We start from the raw sequence: 15,012 nt of genomic DNA on the forward strand, positions 1-15,012 counted from the left end.
AAGTCTGGAATTTATGCAATTCTACAATGTCTTTACATTTCCATGGATTATGCGATCTGAGGTTATCTTGAGCCTCCATATGAAAAAAATTATTCTAATAAATAGTTTAAAAGGAACTTCATTTTTAAATAATAAATGAAAAAATACAGTGCTATAGGAGCAAAAGACAGTGATATAAATACTATAACTCTGGTATATTTTCCCTCTGATACCTTAGAGAATTGTTATTATTAAGCATTAAAGCCCACTATTCTTGGATGCATATAAAAGTACAAAAATACCTTTTATAGTTCACTTTGAGAACATATTTAATGAAATTGTATCAAGGATAAAAACAATTTTCATAAATAAATTTTATGAAACAATATTACGTTATGAAACAATATTCTTTTGTGGGAATAAATACATCTGAATGATGCCAGTAGCTACATATAGTACAGAAAACAATTAAAATAAGTGAAGTTTTAATAAATATAAAAGTACCAGTAACATATCTTCAACTCTCATACAAAATCCTTAAAAAGAGCGTGCTCTATCTTGTTATAAGGAAACATAACAGAAATCAAGAAATCCCAAGACAAAGGAATGTTGTGACGATTAGTCTGAATGAAAGTCGTAAGTACAATAAGGTCTAAATCATGGTTGTGGCCAATGTTTACTTCACAGCCTATGTTCTAGTAAGATATTAAAAATAAATGGAGTCCTAGTATCGATGTGTAATAGTGTGAAAAGATTTAATACTTTAAAAATTACAGGCTAAATTATACTTAATTAAATACATTTACAAAGGGCACAATAAAAAAGGTATGCAACTCTCCCCCAATTTCCTAGCTAACAATTAAGCATGTGAAATGACTTTTAGATATATTCATTATGATAAATAAATAAGAAGTTTAAAGCTTATACTTCTGCAGTTGGAGCCTTGTTAAGTTTGCAAGGTTCTTTATCTTTGTTATCTCATCAGCAAATGACCTAAAGGAACACAGTGGGTAAAAGGACAGAGATCATTTTTGAGTATAACCAGGGGGGCGTTCTAACTAAAGTTTGCTCTCTACTTTTGCATTAACCAAAATTAAATCAGTTTTTAGTGTTTTGAGCCCCTCTCCCAAATAAATGACGAAATAAGAAGACTGTAGTGTTCACACTTGGTCAATATTTTTGATGTACTTCAATAATTTAGCATTGATAGAGCATATAATCCAAGGCTGAAATGCATGATGGACTATGAAGAAATAGGGGAAAAAACTTAAATGATTTCTTTTTGCATTTAAAATTGTAAAACTGAAGTGAAATGTGTTTCAAGGTAAAAAAAATGTTGCCATTTAGAAACATTTGTTGTAACTAACTTGACTCCCATGCTCCCAAGAACTACAAATATGATTATGTTCTGAATACTGGAATAGGTAAAGATATTTCCAATGCTAAATATATTTAAGATAGCATCTTCATAATATGGATTTTCATGTGGGGAAACCCTTTACTATTGCATTTAAACAAAACTGTACCAGTATCCACACAAGCTGAGTGAAGTGGAAAAATCAAGACAATTATCCAGATAATTAAAAAAAAAAATCTAGTTAGTAAGCAGGAGAAAAAGGCATTCTGATTTTCCTTCTAGGAGTATAAGGTTTAACTATGTACACTAGATTAGTCAATTCTCTGCTTCACTTTGATTCTGTAAGCATAAGTTGTGTCCACACAGGATACAGATTCTAGAATTGCCCAAATTCTAATTGATTTTTTCAGCCATATTAAGCATTTGTTGTTCAGTCATGTCCAACTCTTTGTGACCCCATTTGGGCTTTTCTTGACAAAGATACTAGTGTGGTGTGCCATTTCCTTCTCCAGCTCATTTTACAGATGAGGAAACTGAGACAAATGTGACTTGTCCAAGGTCATACAGCTAGTAAGTGTCTGAGGTTACATTTGAACTCAGATAGAGGAGTCTTTCTGACTCCAGGCCTAGTATTTTATCCACTGTACCACCAAGCTGGCCCCATATTAAGCATAGTTGAACAACAAAAGATAGCCAAAGAAACTGAACTTAGTCATTAATTGTTTTTATAAAGGCAATCATAGCTTTTGCCCACAAATTTGCCAAAGGTACTTATATATTTTAGCTCTTTAAGAATTTTTATTTGATTCTGCAGTGAATTAAATACACATGAATTTTTTGTTGAGAACCACCATTGATGAAATTGTACCTACAGAAAAGGCTGAATTATTTTAGATTTTAAATGGTCTACTATCAAAAAACCCCACAGATGAAGGTCAGCTATCAAGAATGCCATTTTAGAAAATAACGGCCACTTGCTTCCTTTAGCAGGTTTTATGGTACTTAAAATTTTTTATGCCATTATATTTATGATGGTAATAGATATGATATTGTAAACTGAGAATTAAAATTTCACTGCAGGATCAAACAGATGAAGATGTTTTGTGTAAGGTGGGAAGACAGTTGCATTCGAATATAAATTGTGGCAATAAATGCAGCGTAACGTGATAAAACACTAGCAAATTCACATTTTGGATAGTATTGTAGTTTCAAGTTGGCTTCAGTTCAATAATTTCCTTTAGATTGTTCTACATAAAACACAACTTTTCACTTATTCTTTTCCTTCCTTACTCCAATTTTTGTTATAAAGTGCGCACCATACACACACACACACAAACACACAAAACAACAAAAACAACCTGATAAGAGATTAATTGGATTTATTTCTTCAGTATAAAATAAAAATATTCAAATATAAATTCTTGTATGTTACAGTTAATATGGATATTTTCTGTTCCATACTGAGTTTGGTTAATTGTTTTCCATGTTAATATCATCACTGTTATTATTAATTAGGATTTAATTTAATTTTTATACTACTCTAATAAAAGTATTAATCATTTGTGCTACCTATTTTGAGGGGGCATGCTATCTTCCATTATTTATATAAAGAGCTAAAATTTATATCTTTATTAAAAATCATAAAATTAAATTTAGCATATTGACACTGAGCAGACCTATGCTAATAAACTCAGACTATTTATGCATAATGCCCCAAACAAAACAAACAAACAATCCCTGAGTGGGTTAATTTGTTGATACAATTCATTGATTTAATGAAAAATTATTCAGTACCCTAAAAAAAACTGTCAAACAATAAAGTTAGTGATAAAAGTCAATTTGTTGTTCCTATGTACAACAAATGGCTATAAATTCTTCACAGTATATCCTTACATTTTATTTGAAACTGGCCCTTACAGCTCAATCCTAAAATAAAATAGTTTTTAATTTCCACTTCTAATTAAAATTCTCATATTAGTATTTTCAGTGGAGTTTAACTATACCGCACCACGTGGCCAGGCAACCTTTCAGAAGCAGGGTCTCAATGTCTGGACTTCAATTTTTCTTGAATGCCCAATGTGTGGGGAACTAGTAGCCACCAAAGGACACATATTCAAAAATATCTTCCAGACACATTTTTCTACTCAGGATTTCACTTGGATTAAAAATCTATTCTTTTATAATGTAAATGGACCTAAATTGGTTAAGTCTATTAATCCTTTGTTCCTTGGTGTGAACTGCTTCAGTCAGATAATCCTAGAAGGTAGAGGGCCTGAGGGTTGGGGGTGGACAAAGGGGCAGTCCTATCAGAGGTATTTCAAGAGAGAAGGCCATCAGGCCTGGATGATCCATTGTAGAGTCTCTAAAGATCCACTGGCCTTGGATGAATGGAGAGCAACATGAGGATGTTGGATACTACAGTCTAGGGAGAAGGGTGTCCAAAAACAGGTGAGAAAGTCAATTTCACATCCCATTTTGACTTTGCTTAGGGCTTCAGGAGTGACAATCTTGTATGCCCCTAAAAATCATTTTCTGTTCTGGTTTTGGCATAAATAAAGAGGGACTCGTTCTATAACTTTTCCTGGGGCTTCTTTTTTGTAAGATGTAGCAATTTTTAAGTTTGGGATTTCTCATCATTCCTTTGTACATCTCTTTTATTAGAAATATAGACTACTATAGAAGGAAGGGACTTTATATATCATCTCGTCTAGCATTTCCCAAGCTAATTTGGCTAGAGACTACTTTGAAGCTTAAAATATAACAACAGAACCCATAAATGCTATTTTGGGAGAAGTAGAACCCAGGAATGACTCTGAGAATGAAAAGGGGTCAGGGCAATTTTAGAGCAGAATAAAGCAAGCCTATTTTTGTACTAAAGAGTTGCTGCACCTAATCTGCATTTTGAGACACAAAATTTCATACTTAAAAGTTTAGAGTGGAAAATATTGTGAACATGAAAATTTTCTCGCAGAACATCCACCCTCTCATATTGCATGGAACCAAGAACACTGATCTAATCTAAGCCTCTCAGTTTTCAAAAAGAAGAAAATTCAGGTCAGTAAGGTTAAGGACTTATAAAAGCCCTCACAGCTTGTTGATGGCAAAATAATTTTTCTAATGCATAAATTATAAACCAGAGCAACATAAAAAAGCTCACAAATCCTATATTTGACTAGCAATAAAAACAGATATTTTGGGGAAGAAAAATGTATATATTTGAAGACCATTCCAATCAAATAAAAATAAAAGGCATTATAGTTTTCACTCAGAACAGTGAAACTTTCAACAAATTAAAAATGTAATGCTTTAAAAAATGGATTCTGAAAAGTGCAATAAATGAAGGAAATGCCAGCCCATGGAATAAGTCACGATCCCTACCTGATAACATAAATTGCTTATATATATATAGTCCTCATATACATATACAAAAGGCATAGTAAAAATCTTGAATAAATCCCATTTAATAATATAAAAAATCTATTAGATGAATATTTTCCTCAAAATTACTTTTCCCTTTTTCCTTCGTAGTACAAGTATACTCAGGTCCACACTGGTAAGAGAAAGATCAGAATTCAAGAAACAATTCAGATAATTAACTCTTTTTCTACCTCAGCTATGGAATTCCAAATATTATGATGTTTGACACTGGACATTCCTTGCCCCCCTCCCCTTTGTGTTGCTGTAAAGTTGGGAAGACCAACAGAAGGATGATTGTGAGGTTTTGGCTAGAAATTGCTTTATAAAATAGTGAAACAGATTCTACTGATTTTCAGCAAATATTTTGTAGCACAGAATTGGTTCCAAATTTGAGAAGTGAAATTTCAAGTCCACACGTATGGGTTCGTTTCTTTACCTCGAAATAATATTGTCTTATAATTATAGTTTATCCAAGGCAAAGGTGATTTTTTTGCCTGATGTCATAATAACTTTTTTTAAAGCATAGGCCTAGTTTAAATGCCAATGGTAGAAAAGACAATATTGAATTTAATGATTTTTTTATTTTGTTCCTTGTTTATTTTGTGATTTTATTATATACCAAAAGTCATAAAAACAATCAGGCATAACATAAAGATGTTTTTAGTAGAACTGAATGAAATTTTAAATTTTACTTGAACTTAAAGAAAAATTTCTATAAAATTAGAAGTTTAATAAAAATTATGAATTACCTTATTTATTTCATAAAGTCATAATGAAAATTATAATTTCCAGATATTAGCATAACAATGAAGATAATATTGATAGTGATTAACATGTTTTTTTTTTTCCCTTTTGGGTTTTTTCGTTACATAGAAAGATAAAAAATAAAACATTCATCAAAGACTATGAGGACTCTAAATTAAAAAAAAAATAAATAAAGTACTTACCGTCGCTGGGGAGGCCCGAGTTGTGTGCGTAACAGAATGGCCAGAATTTTCCATTGAATTGCCAATCAGATAGGTTCCTCCAGAGCTGCTAATGAGTTGTCCTCCTGTAACACCCATCTGAATCCCTCCAGTGCCCACCATACTATGAGATGAGACCACTGTAGTCACCTGTGCAGAACTTCCTTGGGTATCAAAGTAATTCCCTCCAGTGTTTTGGCTGTACATCTGGGTTTCTGTGTAAGGATAAGTTGTTGTTCGGCTTTGGAAAGAGAAAGAAAAATAAGGTATTTACTTTCTTATTTACTATGTTCTTCACTATCTTTATTGAGAATAGGCATACACACATTTACACATCTCTCTATCTTTCATTGTCTTTCTTTGTCGTTCTCTTTCTGTCTCTGTCTCTCTCTTTAGCTTGACCTTAGATGAAGGCTGTTCCTATCTTTTTCATTCTGCATTCCTACAAACATTTATTAAATTGACATTGTGGTAGGCACCTAGAGAAGATACAAAGTTTAAATAAAGCACAGTCCCTGCTCTCACAGACTCAGGGTCTAGTATGACAAAAAAAAATTTCATTTACAACCACAATTTTGCTTCTCTTCCCACTTACAAATTATAGTATATTTTAAACACACTAAAAAACATGTCTCTCAATCTCTCATAAAGTAGTTTTCTGAATTATCCAAAACAAGTACCTTTAGCCTAATGAACTCTAAAATTGGACATTAATTAAAAGAAAATGAATGAATAAACATAATGCTTGGAATTTTGAAAACACCTTCTGTTGGCATACTGTACAGATGCATTGCTTTAAGTGATGGTGTTACTGTGTCGCCTGGAGGTGGTGGAAGGGAAAAGGCACTCAGCACATCTACCTTTTGTGGTGATGAGAATGAAGTGAGAACATAATACTTAAAGTATAGTGTATATCAATACTTTTCATCAATACCCCTTCTCTGGAAACTTAAAAAAAAGGCATTCAGATAACATATTTTTCTTCCATTAAATAAAAGAATGTTCACTTTACAAGGATCTTTAAACTTTATGCCTACCAAACATCAAAGTGGCCCCATTTAATTGTGATCATTTAATCATTTTAATAACATGAAAGTACTTTAAAATCACGCATATATAAATAGAATCATTAGAATGGTTAATAAATAGAAAGAAAATTGGACAAGGGGTCAAAAGACTGGTTTGAAGTCCCAGGTGGGATACTCATTCAATTTGGGACTTTCAGCAAGTTATTTCACCTCTCTGGGCCTCAGTTTCCTCATCTGAAATGTGAAAGGGTTGGCCCATGTATTTCTAAAACCCATTCCAGTTCTAGAATTCTATCATTCTATGGGTTAGACTATTGAGGGGAGTAATTATCTATGAGAGAGATTATTCTTATTCTAATAAGCTACATGGTTAAAAACTAAGTAGATAAGAAAAGGGTGTTTTGAAACTTTTTATACCCAGTGGGACCTAACTATTGTTCCTCAGAGCATGCAGATACTCCATCAGTTCATGGAGAGAGGTTTGACTCCTGAATACCTCCTCCCCATCCCCTAGGGTAAGGGAGGACAATTTTCAGGAAATCAATTTTATAGTGACTTTTATTTAGGAATGAGCAATTTTGAATTTCATTGCCAAGGATGTTGCAAATAGCAGATACATAAATAGAAAGGGCTTTTAAACACTGGAATGGGTGACAGAGAAAGATGGCACAATCTTCTATTAAGAAGTGCTTTAAAAATGGGATTCTTATTAAACTATTAGGTATAGTCCTTTCCAGAGCCAAAGGCATGGCTTAGATGGCCCTCTCAGGTCCTGTAAATATAGTCAACTTGGATGCAAGTTATAGCATTACGAAGCTCTGCTTGAAGTTTAATATTTATCCCAGGCCATATCATGCACTTTCTTGTTTCCATACTTTCGTTTTAGGCCAAGCTTGAATGCAACCTCCTCTAGAACAGGAAGCTTTCCTGGATATTTCTATTAAGAAGGGGTCTTTCCTTGTTTTGAATTCTTACTCTATATGTTGTTCATACCTTTTTATATACTTGCTCTCAATCTCTTATATTCAAATACATTACAGATTTCTGCATACTTATTTTATCTTGCCAGCTAGATATTAAGATCCTTGGTGGGGAATGGGGGAGGTGAGGGGAATGGGAAGGAATATGCCATTTACCTACATTTCTGAGTGTTTTACACATAGTAGGTGCTTGAAGAATGCTTGTTGAATGAAAGAATTTACTCATGCTTTGCAATCCTGCTTGCCCTTGATGATTACATTCCTATTACATGTTATTGCTTACACAAAATTTTCTGCAGAAATGTTCAAATTATATGTTTTAAAAACAGTTGTTTTAGAGAATGACTCAGTTTTTGGCATATTGAGTGAAAACTAACTCACTATTTTAGAACCTTACTGTAAGGAACAGCTAAATATCTATCTAAAATCTGTACCATTTCAAAGATTTTGCTTTGCTCATTTTAAGTTTTTCCTGTGATGGTTACAATGGTTTACTTGAAGGGAAAAGCCTTTCAAGAGATAACATGATTAAACAGAAATAATTTTACTGTTCTGCCCTATATTTCAGGGAAAAAACATGTATACTCAATGTAACTGTCCCCCCAGATAACTATTATTAGATTGCATGTAAATGTTAGGATGCTCTAGGTTACCCTCATGATGCCATTGGTCCTCTTTGAGAACAAAGAATGAATTCAGCAGACAAGCAGTTTTTATCCCAACATGCTTTAACATAGACCTTGGGTGAAAATGACTCTGACTTTGCTCAGCATACTTACTCATTATTATATTGTATTGATTTAATTTTACTTATATGCATTTAGGATTGAGGCTGTCTCTTATGAGCTCTCTCATCTTTTTTCTTCTGTTCCTCAGAACTTAAGATCATTGCTGTTTTCTTCCTTCTGATAACAGAGGCATTCCTATTCTTTGTTAAGGTGAATCCTTCTAACTATACCCTTGATACCATTCCCTTCTACCTCTCTTCCAGACCCAACCATTCCTCCCTCTCTCCCCTCCCATGCATTTTCAATCTCTCATGTCACTATCTGCTTAGTAATATATTTAGATATGTTAGGATAAGAAGGGAATTCCTGTTCCTAAAACAACAACACCCTTCCCTAGACCTGCCTATCCCAATCTAGCTACCAACTTCACTAAATCAAATGACCTTTCCTTAGTCTTGATCTCCCTTGATTTTTCTACACTGTTGCACTACTGATTCCATCTTAGTTTTGGATTCAAACATTCTTTCCTTGGCTTTAAACTTAAACTCTTCTTGGGATCCTCAGATTTTTCTAATTACTCCTCTATACACTAATCTTTTCCCTAACCTGTAAACTGGGTATTTCCCACAAATCTGCCCTTGGCTATCTTTCTTCTTTCTCTACACTCTTGTCTGTAGTAATATCATTTACTCCCATGGTTTCAACAATTACTACCATGTAGAAGATTTCCAAATATGTATTTCCACTCTTGGCCTTTCTTCTGAACTCCATAAGTGTATCTTCAATTAGAAAGACCACTAGTATTCCATACTCAACAGATTCAAAATTAGACACTTATATTTGCTCATCATCATAATCAAATTTGCTCATCATTGTAATATCACTCTCAAGAGAACTACTAATTACACAGTTTCCACGTTCAAAGGGCTTGAAGTTATAGTCAACTCTTCCCTCTCTCTCTCCTCTAATTTACTTAGCTTTGTCAATTCCACTTCCATAGCATCCTTTGTATCCATCCTGTTCTCTCTAGTTTTGCTGACACCACACAAAGACAGGCTGGTTTGCCACCTATCTGGCTTATAGCATTAGCCTCATATTAGGTCTTCCCACCTCTACTTGTTTCATTTTCCAATACATCCTTCCATATTTCTGCCAGATTAATCTTCTTTATGCATAGATCTGGTCTTAAAAATCCCCATCCACAAAAATATTCAGTGATTCCCTATTACCATCTAGTAAAATTATGCCTGACATACACAGCCCTCCATAATCTTATGGCACCCCATCTTCATAACTTTCTGCTTCTCTAGGCATGAAGAGATTGCTAGAACGGGTTATACTGAGTCTTTTTAAATATCATGCGACATTTCTTCTAATTTAGAATGAATTTTGTTCTTTTCTCTCATAAGTCAACAGTCTGATTTTACACAGACAACTAGCTGATTAAAAAATAAATCCTATGATGGTGAGCAGTGACTTTCTGTCTGTTAAGATATATTCAATTTCATTTAAAAATATTACCTGGTCCTCCTTACTATGGTCTTCTATTTAAAACCAATCTACCAACTCCTTTAAATGCTTCTCCTAGAACAACCTGTGACCCATCTTTCCACTTAGCTGCAACTTCCTTGTTATTTGGTATTATTTATAGTGAGAATGTCAATATCAATATGATTAAGTTTCTCTACTCATTGGTTACTGGATCTCACTCTTAAGAGTACTAACAGCTAAGTTAACAAAGATCTCACATTTAAGAGTACTAATGGCTAAGTTAATATTTATAGATAGTGTAAGAATTGTGATCTACCATTGGGCTACCATTACTGAGAAATAGTAGAATGTGAGGAATGATGCACAGGAATCAGGGTTATTTTGTATTTTTCCTTGCTTCATGGGTTAAAATGGCTAAATAAATCATCTCATACTGGCCAGGCTACTTAGTGATGGAAGTAATGAACCTTTCTATACTTAGCTAGGCTGATCCTCATAAAGCCTTTGTCAACACAGCCATACAGTGGCACCCTCCTCCCCAAATAAACAAAACAAAACAAAAAACCAACCAAAACTCCAAACTAATACTGTCTTAGAATGTATTGAGAGACATAGTGTCCAGGATTACGAAGCTGATGGTCTGTCTGTACTCTGCTCTTTTAAGACTTTTTAAAGACTACTTCTCTAGAATGATTCTGCAATATCTCTCCCATGAAGGTCCCATTTAACACACAACTCCTTCCCTAAAGACCCACGAAATAACAGCTGGAAGTGATTCTTTCAGATTATAAGTTACTGATATAACTCAGTTATTCTTGTCTTCATGTTTAGATAGAAGAAGAAACTAATTCTATTCAAGCAGTTCTTTGGACAATGGGACAAATATTAAATAAGTTAGGAAATATGACTGTGATTTAATTAACTTTGTAGCTACTCCAATGACCAACAGTGCATTTTACTTTGTAGGCATGTAGTAAACATTTGTTGAATGGATAAGCAAATGAATAAGTAATGTATGAACTTATGGTCCAGGAAACAATGTGTCTCAAAGATCTAGCTGTAGACTATTTCCATGGACTCCTTCCTCAAATGTTATGGATCAGCTTGGGCCCTATTTGGATGTTCCTAGAATGGGTTTCACAAAAAGCCACAGAAAGAGCCACACCACTTTGAACCTTCAGCAAGTTGCACGTGTGTGTGTGTGTGTGTGTGTGTGTGTGTGTATGTATTTTAGCATGCCCTATTCATCTGAATCTCAAGAGCTGTATTTAGTCTGTTGTATATCTGCCACCCTTTTCTTAAATGCTCCAAGGCAGATAGTGGATAATGATCAGTAAGAGGCAAATTTGTTTTGTGAATTACACCAAATAGGGACACAAGAAACCTTCCACTGAATCTCTTTTATCATCATCATTACCTAAATTGCATAAACTATTCATATAAAGAATAGCCATAAATACCGGTTAAGATTACTGATGCAGCAATATACCCTGATTTAAATGAAAAAGGCACAATTGTTTCTGCAATCTTTTACCTTAACTGTGACCACAGCAATATAGTATGAGAAAAATAATCAAATCAGCAAGTATTTATTGAGAGCCTATTGTGGTTAAGGAGCAGTGTTTGATATTGTTGAGGATACAAACACTTCTTTGATAAGGATGATGCTTGTTTTAACATTTTGGACTAAAAATCATTCCCATTATGTGATACTTATTTCTCAAGTAGGGAAGCTAAAGCATTTATTGAGCTATCACTTTTTTACCCACTGTAGATAGATATACATATGTACTTCTTCTGTTATGTCTTCTATAAAAATGCATGTATATTAAATGCAAGGGAAGAAAAAAGTAACTAAACCCTTTCTCAATGTAGTAGTTACTGATCAAAATTTATTTCTACTCACAAAAAGTCAGGCATTCACAGTTATGGTTCCCTTAATAACCATAACTTGGCTCCCTTTACTCACATGTAGTGCTTTTATTACTGAATATGGTGCCTTTATATATGTGTATATTTGGAGTGGGAATCATAACTTTAAATTTCTTGTCTTTAGCAGGTATAAATTCTCAGAGGTAACTTGGCATTCCTACTATTGCTTTTCATTTAATTCCTTAGTCCTTAAAAAAGGAAATAGAAAGAAAAAAAAACCCATTAAAGCTCACATTTAACACATTGGTGAAGAGAAAAATATACTATTCCTGTCAGCTATGGTGTACATGGATGGCATAAAAAAGGATGCAAAACTATTCGAGTTAAAGAAAACTGCGTATCTACAGATAATTATACAGAGAGTTTAGCTTTCAATCTATGCCACCCAGATTTTAACATTTAATGGCATGTGGAGAAAGACTTAAAAACATACATGTATCCAGAAGTCCTTACAACAGAGGGCAGAAATGTAAGCATGGACTTATTAAATCCACCCTGGTAGACATGACATTTCAACAAATTTGGATACAGTCATTGTCCTCAACAATAACAATATAACAAATATTCACTAGCTACTTTTATGGCTAGATGACTGTACTAGTTGGTGGGGAAAATATGAAATTTAGTCTCTGTCACTACAGAGCTAGCCATCTGGTAGAGTGAGAAAATACAACAGGATGAATACTGATAATACACGTTATGTGAGAAATATATATTTGAGAGGTACAAGACAAAGTGTTAATGCTAAGTTCTAACTTTACAAAGTACATATCTGATTCAATACAATGAACATTTATTAAGCACCTGTTATGTACTATGTCAAGAGCACTGTATTAAGTGCCAGTGATGATACAGAGATCAAATAAAATAAGATCCCTACTTTCATGGACTTTATGGTCTAGTAGAGAAATATAATCTAATCCAGGCCTTTTGTTTTGCTGATTTAGAAACTAGATTTTATGTGGGTCTCAGTGGGGAATCTATTGTAGATTATGAAGCAGAGAATTATCATGAAAAAAGCAATGTTTTAGGTAGATGAATCTGGTGATGGTATATGGGGTTGATTGGAAGGGAAAGTGAAGGTAGGGAAACTAATTTGGAGGCAGAGATCATCAATCAAGAGGCATCTACTGGGGGCGGAGCCAAGATGGCATCTGGAAAGCAGGGACTAGTGTGAGCTCCCCACCGAGTCCCTCCAAAAACCTATAAAAAATGGCTCTGAACCAATTCTAGAACTACAGAACCCACAAAACAAAAGAGGGATGCAGGGCTCCAGCCCAGGACAGCCTGGATGGTCTCTGGGTGAGGTCTATCCCACATGGAGATGGGAGCAGAGCCCAGCGTGAGCGGCGTGGACCAACCAGACCAGGAGCCGGGTGGAGTGTGCCCTAGCACCCTGAATCAGTGAGCTGCAGCAGTTACCAGACTTTTCAACCCACAAACACCAAAGACAACAGAGAAAGTTAGTGGGAAAAGCTGCGAGACTGGAAGGAGTTCAAGGTTCGGCTACCGCCCTGGGGGCAGCAGAGGTGGGGCAGCTACAGAAGTACAGCTGTAGTTGCTTCTGGCCCCAGGCCCACCTGGTGGGAGGAATTAAGTGGCAGATCAGAGCAGGAGGGAAGAGCCTGCTGAAGATCTAAGTCCAGTCCGGGTTGGGGGTTCGTGGGGAAGGAGGAGTGCTGGTGTGGCAGAGCTGGCGCATCCCCCAAGCGTGGAACATAGTTCTCTTAACTCCACAAGCACTCATAGCCTGCTGAAAAACTCAAGGGTCAAGTTAGTTGGCTGGGAATATGGCCAGGCAGCAAAAACGCACCCAGATTCAGTCTCAGACTTTGGATTCTTTCTTTGGTGACAAAGAAGACCAAAACATACAGCCAGAAGAAGTTAACAAAGTCAAAGAGCCTACAACAAAAGCCTCCAAGAAAAACATGAACTGGTCCCAGGCCATGGAAGACCTCAAAAAGGATTTGGAGAAGCAGGTTAGAGAAGTAGGGGAAAAATTGGGAAGAGAAATGAAAAGGATGTGAGAAAACCATGAAAAACAAGTCAATGACTTGCTAAAGGAGACCCAAAAAATACCGAAAAATATACTGAAGAAAACAACACCTTAAAAAATAGACTAACTCAAATGGCAAAAGAGCTCCAAAAAGCCAATAAGGAGAAGAATGCATTGAAATGCAGAATTAGCCAAATGGAAAAGGAGGTCCGAAAGACCACTGAAGAAAATACTACCTTAAAAATTAGATTGGAGCAAATGGAAGCTAGTGACTTTATGAGAAATCAAGATATTATAAAACAGAACCAAAGGAATGAAAAAATGGAAGACAATGTCAAATATCTCATTGGAAAAACCACTGACCTAGAAAATAGATCCAGGAGAGATAATTTAAAAATTATTGGACTACCTGAAAGCCATGATCAAAAAAAGAGCCTAGATATCATCTTTCAAGAAATTATCAAGGAGAACTGCCCTGTCATTCTAGAGCCACAGGGCAAAATAGAAATTGAAAGAATTCATCGATCACCTCCTCAAATAGATCCCAAAAAGAAATCTCCTAGGAATATTGTCACCAAATTCCATAGCTCCCAGATCAAGGAGAAAATACTGCAAGCAGCCAGAAAGAAATAATTTGAGTATTGTGGAAACACAATCAGAATAACCCAAGATCTGGCAGCTTCTACATTAAGAGATCGAAGGGCTTGGAATACGATATTCTGGAGGTCAATGGAGCTAGGATTAAAACCAAGAATCACCTACCCAGCAAAACTGGGTATCATGCTCCAAGACAAAATATGGATTTTCAATAAAATAGAGGACTTTCAAGCTTTCTCAGTGAAATGACCAGAGCTGAATAGAAAATATGACTTTCAAACACAAGAATCAAGAGAAGCATGAAAAGGTAATCAAGAAAAAGAACAAGATAAAGAAATTGTAAGGGACTTACTAAAGTTGAACTGTTTTGTTTACATTCATACATGGAAAGATGATGTGTATGATTCATGAAACCTCAGTATTAGGGTAGCTGAAGGGAATATGCATATATATATATGCATATATATATCTTTATGTATATATATATAAGTGAATGTGTATGTATATATATATATATATATACAGAGAGAGAGAGAGAGAGA

The 15,012-nt window shown here is 34.8% G+C and overlaps 1 protein-coding gene across 2 annotated transcripts in view; it reads right to left on the minus strand.

The window, feature by feature from the left end:
• The window catches only part of RFX3 (regulatory factor X3), a 177,275-nt gene that overhangs the window by 109,453 nt on the left and 52,810 nt on the right, over positions 1–15,012 (minus strand). For both annotated transcript variants that reach the window (XM_036739384.1, XM_036739383.1), the window contains exon 3: positions 5,701–5,959. In XM_036739384.1, the coding sequence (XP_036595279.1) occupies positions 5,701–5,959 (259 nt within the window). The remainder of the gene's footprint in view (positions 1–5,700; positions 5,960–15,012) is intronic.

This window comes from Trichosurus vulpecula, chromosome 9, assembly GCF_011100635.1.
Source record: "Trichosurus vulpecula isolate mTriVul1 chromosome 9, mTriVul1.pri, whole genome shotgun sequence".
NCBI lineage: Eukaryota > Metazoa > Chordata > Mammalia > Diprotodontia > Phalangeridae > Trichosurus > Trichosurus vulpecula.